Source organism: Neltuma alba, unplaced genomic scaffold (genome assembly GCF_004799145.2).
Source record: "Neltuma alba isolate B1F8T4 unplaced genomic scaffold, ASM479914v2 tig00012790_pilon, whole genome shotgun sequence".
Classification (NCBI taxonomy): Eukaryota; Viridiplantae; Streptophyta; class Magnoliopsida; order Fabales; family Fabaceae; genus Neltuma; species Neltuma alba.
This window is the reverse complement of record NW_021637191.1, coordinates 34,323-43,245: the sequence shown is the minus strand read 5'-3', so window position 1 is coordinate 43,245 and position 8,923 is coordinate 34,323. Positions and strand designations below refer to the sequence as shown.

The following is an 8,923-nucleotide window of genomic DNA, read 5'->3' as shown; positions in this document are numbered from 1 at the left end:
CAAATAATAACAATTTTATGAATGGGTCTCTATGCAATTTTTCAAGTTTTAGGGTATTTTATGTGATTTTTCCTTTTTAACAATACTCATCCCAATTTTAACAAATGCTTGAAACCTTCTGTTTGTTGTCTTGATATAACCATGTTCAACAATGGCTCAACGTGTGCAACGTTGTGTAAGTCATAACTCAAAAGGAAATCTTTTCTATGCATTTTTATTACCATCCATGGCACTTACTAGTGTAAGTCATAACTTAAAAAGGAAATCTTTTCTATGCATTTTTATTACCATCCATGGCACTTACGAGTGTAAGTCATAACTTAAAAAGAAATCTTTTCTATGCATTTTTATTACCATCCATGGCCCTTACTTGTGTAAGTCATAACTCAAAGGAAATGTTTTTTATGCATTTTTATTACCATCCATGGCCTTTTGGATCCTCAAGTCCAATGAATAGCAATCTCATTGCAATCTAATGGTCATTTGCACTAAATCTAATGAACAGAAATGCGACAACAGAGTTACCCAATGCTGCTTGCTGACTGGTTTTATGAAATTTATCTTTAAATGTTCTTTTAATATAATTGTCTTTTTAAAAAAAAATATATTAACAATGCCCTCGTTTCAAAGTTTAAATGCAGTAGACAGTGAAGTGGCGTATCCCTAGGCAACTGGCGAAGATATGATTTGATCTTGTAGTCACTTGCATCTTAAAGTCTCGTTTGGTACGAAGTATTAAAAATGAGGAGTAGGAATTATGATTGAGATTAAAAAAACCTTGTTAAACACTAAAAAAAACATCAAATTAGCGACGGAATTTTCATCACTAATTAAAATTAGTGATGGATTGTTGACGGAATTCAGTTAGCGACGGAATTAGCAATGGAATTTTTTCCGTCTCTAATTCCACCGTTACTAAATAATCAATGATGGAATTCAAAATTCTGTCGCTAATTACTAACGGATTAGTGACGAAAATTAGTTACTAATTCGTCGCTAATTAGTAATGGATATCCACCAAAAATTTCGTTACAAAATAATGATGGATTTGTGACGAAACATTCGTCACAAACTGGTGACGGAAATTTCCGTCACTAATCCGTCGTTAAATTTTTTTATTTTGTAAATTTAAAATACCACATCATCACCACGTGTCCATCACTATGAGCCGCCACGTCATCAATGACTGCCACCTTACCAACTCCTCTCTCTCTCCCGTGTTGCCACGTCATTCTTCGTCCACGTCATCGCCACATGTCCATCACTGGATGTCACCTCAACTCCTCCTCTCTCCTGTGTAGCCACGGCATTGCCTTGTCCAAATCATCGCCACATGTCCATCATTATGAGGTGTCACGTCATCACCACGTCACAAATTGAGCCAATTGAGCCAATTTGTGAAGAAGTGGGGGTTCGAACCTGTGACCTCCTGCACACATGTTAAAGCCTTTGCCAGTTGAGCTGAGAAACACCTGTGAAAGTCTTTTACAAAAAGATATATATAGAATATTTCTAATAAAAATACAAATATAGAAACTAATATTAGATACATAATTTAGATATATTATATAAGGAATAGATTATTAGGGATTTGAATTTAATTTTTAGATTTTATTAAAAAATTTCTAAGAATTTAGATTTTTATTCAAATATTGGGCACAATAAAAAATATATTATACATTTTATTTTCTTTTATAATATTTTTAATTTTTAATTTTTAATTTTTATATCAGATATTATTTAAAATTATGAATATTATATTTTTATTTTAATAATTAGTTAAACAATAATTATTATATATTTATATTATATTTTTTTGTGACGGATTAATGATTGAATTGTGACAGAAATTAGTGAAGAATTTTTTCGTCACTAATTTCGTCACAAAAGAGAGTTAGATGAGATTGATGACGGAAATTAGTGACGAAATTTTCCGTCACTAATTTCCGTTACTAATCATTTAAAATAAAATTAACAACAGACTTGTGACAGAATTTAGTAACGGAATAAGATCCGTCACTAATCCTTCACTAATTTAGTGATGGAATTTTATTTCTGTCACTAATTTCTGTTACTAAATTTAAAACAAAAATTAGCGACGGACTTGTGACAGAATAAGATTCTATCACTAATCCGTCTCTAAGTTAGGGACGAAATAAAAATTCCGTCGCTAATTTTAGTGACGGAATTTGTAAGGGATTAGCGATGGATTAGTGACAGAATAAAAATTCCGTCGCTCAATTCCGTCCACTAATGTCCTGTTTTTTTTTGTAGTGAAAAAATTGTTTAGTATGAGAGATTTCTTGTTACATGGGATTAGACAAATTTATATATGTGGGATTAGAGAATACCATAGTAGGATGTTCTCCAATCCCACTTCAATGAGTTTGTCTAATCCTATATAATAAGTAATTACTCATATTAATACTTTTTTAATGATTTTTCTCAATTATATTCTCAGTTCTATCCCTCATTTTTAATGCTTCGTACCAATATGACCTAAAATTAAATGTGAAGATTGAAAAAAAAAACTCAAAATTTTCTCCACTATTCCGTTGGGAAATATGATCAATTTTCATATGGATAATGCCTCGGAATGTTCAAAAATACTACTCCTCTTGTATTTAACATAAGACCTAATTGACAAGTTAATATTGGTCTTATATGTAAGACTTATTTCACATGTTCACAAATTTTTTTCTTAAATTAATATTATTAATATTTCCCAATAATAATCAAGTAGAAGAGGGAGGGAGGAGGAAATGAAGAAAGATGTTTAGGATATTTTAGAAAAGACATATCATATTAACTAATTTAACTAATATATTTAATTTATTCAAATTAGTTAATTGGATCCTATATTAAGGACTGAGAGAGTACAAAACATCATATTAATTCCAAACAGAAATCAAAACCATAAAATTTTACAATTTAAGCATTTCGATACGCATCATTAGCCCCAGATATGCGCATGCACAAACACACAAATACTTTTTTAAAAAAACTAGACACTATTGACAGACAAAAAGATGGACAAGGTTAGAAAAAGCCAAGGCATTTTTATATCATAAAGAGAATTGACAAAGCTCCAATAAAGAAACATCCCACTGGGGGCATTGAAATTTGAAACTGAATCTAGGATAATAAAAGCCAACAGAGCTACAATAAAAAAAAACTCATTTCGTAATATAAATTATATAATAAATCTTCTATTTAGAACTGCATGACTGACATAACTGCACGTCTACACCCTTAAAAATAATGCAATGCTAATGAGGGCGGCCTCCTACTGGTTACTCTTTGGCCAAAAGGGACTGATAAATGGGTTGAAGTCGTCCATTTCCATTTTGGATGGCCTTCTTGTACCACTTTTGAAGAGTGCTCCACCGGTAACGGCAGCTCTCGGGGCTCCGGCGAAAGTTCAGATCATACATTGTATTTGATACTTGCTTCCACACCGGACCTCTATAGTGTCGAGGGAAGGATGCTCGAATCGCAACCAGACACAGTGTCGCTTCATCTGACCAGATGCAGTTCTTATTCTCCTCCATAGCTGCTTGACCCTCCTGAGGAATCATCGGTTTTTCTTCTTCCACAGCTGCTTGAGCCATGTTTTGAATAAGGCGGGCCAATTGCTCTTCTATGTTTCTTATTCTTACAAGTATCTGGGCCAGTAGGATGGATCGTTCCTCCCTAAGAGGTCTGAAAAATGAAAATCAGAACATGATTCAGGAATAGGCGAAGATTGAGAGAAAATTAGAGCGGTCTATTTAGCAGCAAACATCATAGAAACTTGAATGAGAAATAAAAAGATACCTTCGCCAATCTTCGTTGGACGCCATTGTTGGCCGAGTAGCTGAACCAAAGAAACTTGAATCGAAGGGTTTCGCAAGGGGCCTAATGCATTCATTTGTATCATTACTATTTTTGTATAAATTTATATTATCAATTTAAAAAAAAAAAAGTCAAATTATGAATAGGCGTACCCCTAAAGCAGTTAAGCTGTAACTAAAATTTACCAATTTAAAATATATTAAATTTTCTACCTATCACTAATAATGTATTTTTATAACTTCTTAACATGCCTACTTTTTTTTAAACTTTTTAAATACATCTAGCTAATATCAGGCCCAATATTTTTGTATAAAATTCAAAATATTCCCGAATGTCGTGGTTTAGTTTATTTTATTTATGTTTTATAAGGATATTCAATTGTGTCCTATTTCAGCATCTCATCTCAATTTTAATCATTTTGAGATAGTTTTATCCGAAACAAGGTGGGATGGGACAAAAAAAGGGGTAGGACAGGACTCGGACAAGGATGTCTCGTCACAGTTATGTTCTGATATCGTTTTTAATTTTTATGAACTTATTTGATTTATCATTATAATGGTATTATGGTTATGATATTTACTAATTATTATTTTGATTATTTGTTTACAAATTGTTCTACATGGATTACGTGATGTTTTTAAATAAACATTTTAAACTTTTTTTTTGTTTCTCAATATTAAAATTTTTTCTTTTTTTTTTTACCAATTTTTAATTACTGTCATTTTTTCTAATTTTTTTATATAATTTTGATTATAAGTTTTTGTACTTTATATATAATTAGTTTTTAAATTAAGAAAATAAAAAAATTTAAAAGAAAAGATGGAAATGTCCTTGTCCGTTTTAGTTGATATTACTAGGAGGTGTTTAAATGAAAACCAAACCATGATTTTAAAAGTGTTTTTATAATATACAAAGTAAATATGTGAAGCAGTTTGTCTCATTTTATAGAAGAACATTTTTTTATGTTACCAAACACTTTCTTGGAATAAGACCTAAAAGTCATTCCGTTCCAATCATGGGACAGCGTTTCATGAATATCTGTAATATTTTATATGTATATATGTATCAATGCTATCTACAATTTTTTTTTTGACTTTTTTTGGATAGGTTTCTTGATAATATTGTCATAAAAAGATTTTTTAGATGCTTATTTTTATTCTAAATATAAAATTTATTTTATAATATAAATTATTATAAAATAAGTTTTATATTTAAAACAGGAAGAATAATATCTAGCGTGAGCATTGATGATTTTTTAGCATGAGCATTGACGATGATAATCATGATTTTTCTTTATTATTAGCATTGATAATTTATTTTTTTCCCCGCTAAAGGTTCCACAGTAAGCGCGATGTGTCATTTCAATTTCCAGCTTGGTGCTTCATCACCCATTTCCGCAATTTCTCTCGCTCTCCTCCCTCCCTCCCTCTCAGCCTCTCTAGCCAGACCTTCTTCGTTCTGCTGCTGAGCTGAACGTTATGTCTTCGGACGAGGAGGACGGAGAGGAGTACCTCTTCAAGATCGTCATCATCGGCGACTCTGCTGTTGGCAAATCCAACCTCCTCTCTCGCTATGCTCGCAACGAGTTTAACATGCATTCCAAGGCCACCATCGGCGTCGAGTTTCAGACTCAGAGCATGGAAATCGACGGCAAGGAAGTCAAGGCTCAGATTTGGGACACTGCCGGCCAAGAGCGCTTCCGTGCCGTCACTTCTGCCTACTACAGAGGCGCTGTCGGTGCTCTTATTGTCTACGATATTAGCCGGAGAACCACTTTCGACAGCGTCGGCCGCTGGCTGGATGAGCTTAAAAGTAAGCATTTCGAGCTAAGATAATGGTTTTCTTTGGCGTTTTTGTTTATTATGTGATTCTGAGAGTTAAAGAGTAGTAGATCTGAGCTGCATAATTGATTTACTGACTTAATTCGGAAGAAAACAGCCTTTGAAATTATCGAAGAAAAGTAGAGGATAAGACAAAAGGAAGGAGGGAAAAAAAAAAAAGGAGGGGTTCTTTGTCTCTGACCGATCTTTTCTAGAGTTACTCGTGGCTCTGTTAATTTTTGCTAGATACTTTCTGGAAAAAAAAATTATTCATGGAAAATTGGATATGGTTCTAAAGGAATATGAGTGAATTCTTTTATTATAAGTATGCAACGGAGTCGGCCGTTGCACTGATTGAATAAGGAGGCATAGGAGTGTTACTTTGTATTGTGTATGGATTGGGCAGATTAATGGTGCCTCATTTTCTTCCATTTGATTGGATCTCTCTCTCTCTCTCTCGGGTGCTGGTAGTTGAGACTTGTTTTCTCTGCTTTTCTCTCTGCTGCTCTAAGAGAAAGTTAGTTAAGAAATAAATCCCACATTAGCTTTCTTTTTCTCTAACAACTGAACGAATCTGGGTTGAAAGTTACATTTGAGATAAAATGCAATTGCCATTGAACAGTTGAAGGCATCTATTCGGGATAAAACAATTCCTGGATTCTTTTTCTGGTTTTATGAGGCGATGATAGAAGAGTAGCCTTTACCTTCTGGGAGGCAATTTTAGTTTGGAGGAACTTGTTGATTGAAGATAGGCCACTGTTTGAAATTCGCAATTGATCAAATTTGTTTTATTTAATATTAAAAGCCTTCTCTGCAGTATTCTTTGTTTCAGAAACTCATCAATCATATTGCTTGTCTAAACTAGACCTGAAAGCCAGGTTTTCACTACAATCTGCTAAGACCTAAGTGTCCTATATATGCTCCTGAAGACTTTTCCTAGTCTGATGTGTAAGGTTGGCTTTGTCTCCGTTTTCTTTGAGGTGGGCGCTATTTTCTATGCTAATTCTCATTGATAAATTATTAAGTTACAAAGAAAATTACACTAAACTACCTGTGGTTTGGCTAAATTATACCCAATAGCTGTCTTATTTCAAGAATTACGCCTAACTCCCATCTAGTTTATGTTTCGTTGATGAAGTTAACTTTCTGCACATTATACATTTCTTTCCAAAAATAGAATTACCTAATTGTCTTTTTTGGCATATTAAGATCGGCTTCATCTTGTGCAGATAGTTATTTAATCAAAACAAACTATATTTGAAGTAATGCATCAAAATCTTAGGAGAACTGTGTGTAATTTTCTTAAACAAGAGAAATATCAGGTGTTATTTAATTGAGTCTCAGGATTCTAGGGAGGTCAGCTCAGTTCATTCCATATTATAATTATACCTGGCTTAATTTTCTGATATGCAAAGATAGATAATAGGTTTTATTATCTTGAGAAAGTTTGTCTGGTACACCCTCCAGTCCATAATATAAGACGTCGGTTAGGAGAAAATTGTGTTCCAAAATATAAGATGTTATCAAGATAATTAATGTGATTTTTTTCACTTTTGCCCATATTAAATATAGGAGAGAATGAGAGATAATAAAAGTGTAACATTAAAAGCACCTTTATGATTTTTTTTTTTTTTTTTTAAGGGCTAAAGTAGGAGAACCTTATCATTTTAGGCACATTTAATGGCTGAACTTCCATTTCTTTGTATGTGCGAAAAGTTAATCGACTTCTTATATTCTGGACTGGAGGGAGTATTTTCTGATTGTCCTTGTTTCTTTTTATCCTGCAGTTAGTTTGCCATTAGAGTTTGCTATGCCCCATCCTGTTCGTTTGAGTGTCTGTATCCTGTTCTGCAATTATCGATCTTGTAAATACTTAGTAAATGTGCTTATTCAACTTCTGTTGTTGCAATCTAATGTATAGCTAATGAAATTGGCATTGGGATATCCAATATGTAGATCATTATTACGTGTTGGCCCTTGGATTTTCTGTTTCAAATGAGGATTTCTGCAATTATTGAAACTAACTGGATGCTTGCATTATCATCTTCCTATACACCAATGACAGTGCAAAAGAACATAGAAAGAAAGAAAAACAGAAAAGAGAAGCAAAATATAGCAAAGATGCGGTATTGTATTAATTAACTGTTAACTACACAAGCTGCGACAGCATGAAATATCATGAAACCTTCTATGCATTTCAGCAGCTGCCATAGTTCTGCTAAAGTTCCATATGCATATTTATATGTATATTTCGTCTGGAAATTTCATGGTTAACTCAAAACAAAACTTTCATGCAGCTCACTGCGATACAACAGTGGCATGGATGCTTGTGGGCAACAAATGTGACTTGGATAACATCAGAAGTGTGAGTGTTGAGGAAGGGAAAAGTCTAGCAGAAGCAGAAGGCCTATTCTTCATGGAAACATCTGCTTTAGACTCAACAAATGTGAAGACTGCTTTTGAGATGGTTATTCGTGAGATTTACAGTAATGTGAGCAGAAAGGTGCTCAACTCAGACACCTACAAGTCAGAGCTATCCGTCAACAGAGTGAGCCTTGTTAATGGGGCCACCGAATCCAAGCAGACCCAAAGTTACATTTCTTGTTGTTCCAGATGACCATCGTTGTCGTATCCAACTAAGCAGAAGCTGGTTTGCCAACTCAGTACGGTGGTCTGTTAGCTGGAATACTAAACGGGTTGGTTTTATTCTGTAATGGAAATTGTTTCAAAAGTTATTGGATTTACAAGAAGCACAAGACGTTATATAGAAATGGAATTGTTATTTTAAATTGTAAGAAAGTTTAATTTTATGATTGGGATACAAGAAGGTTGTAACTGCAAAAATCTAGTGGTGGAAGTTGTGGTTGAAAGCCATAATTTTGCTTAAATACTCTGTCCGTGTGATTCAATTCTTAATTTTGTACCGTCTCTGTTTCAGCACAGGGATGCGTGAAAGGACTATCCGCAGTGCCCATATGAGCACCCTACAAAATAGCAGACAAGTTCGAAATCTTTCTTGCTCAGAGTTTTGTTTCTTTATGAATACATTTTTTAATTATTTTGATCCTTGCAGGTAAATATATAGACTGAGAGACACAAACACAACCCTACACTATGTCCCTGCATTATAATGTTTGCAGGTAGATATATAGAGACTGAGAGACACAAACACATCCCTACTCCATGTCCCTGCGTTATAATGTACTTTTCCTTATACTTAATATTAAATCATTAATTTGCATATGTTAAAAATTGGTGAAATTAGTTAT

The 8,923-nt window shown here is 33.5% G+C and overlaps 1 protein-coding gene across 2 annotated transcripts; it reads left to right on the top strand.

The window, feature by feature from the left end:
- The first annotated feature begins 5,184 nt into the window (after window positions 1-5,184).
- LOC114730953 (ras-related protein RABA5c) lies at window positions 5,185-8,542 on the top strand. Of its 2 annotated transcripts, none has more exons than XM_028918069.1 (2): window positions 5,185-5,646; window positions 7,970-8,542. In XM_028918069.1, exons 1-2 carry the CDS (start codon window positions 5,313-5,315, stop codon window positions 8,269-8,271), a joined length of 636 nt encoding a protein of 211 aa, XP_028773902.1. In that variant the 5' UTR covers window positions 5,185-5,312; the 3' UTR covers window positions 8,272-8,542. The 2 variants fall into 2 exon arrangements, with proteins under 2 accessions (XP_028773902.1, XP_028773901.1); XM_028918068.1 differs by having other exon boundaries at window positions 5,191-5,646; window positions 7,952-8,542.
- Window positions 8,543-8,923: the final 381 nt, after the last annotated feature.

What these genes read in the sequence shown, in the direction of transcription:
- LOC114730953 (XM_028918068.1), top strand. Translation starts at nt 5,313, where the DNA reads ATGTCTTCGGACGAGGAGGACGGAGAGGAGTACCTCTTCAAGATCGTC. An exon ending in CTGGCTGGATGAGCTTAAAA is followed by an intron (nt 5,647 to 7,951) that starts GTAAGCATTTCG and finishes ACTTTCATGCAG; the next exon opens with CTCACTGCGATACAACAGTG.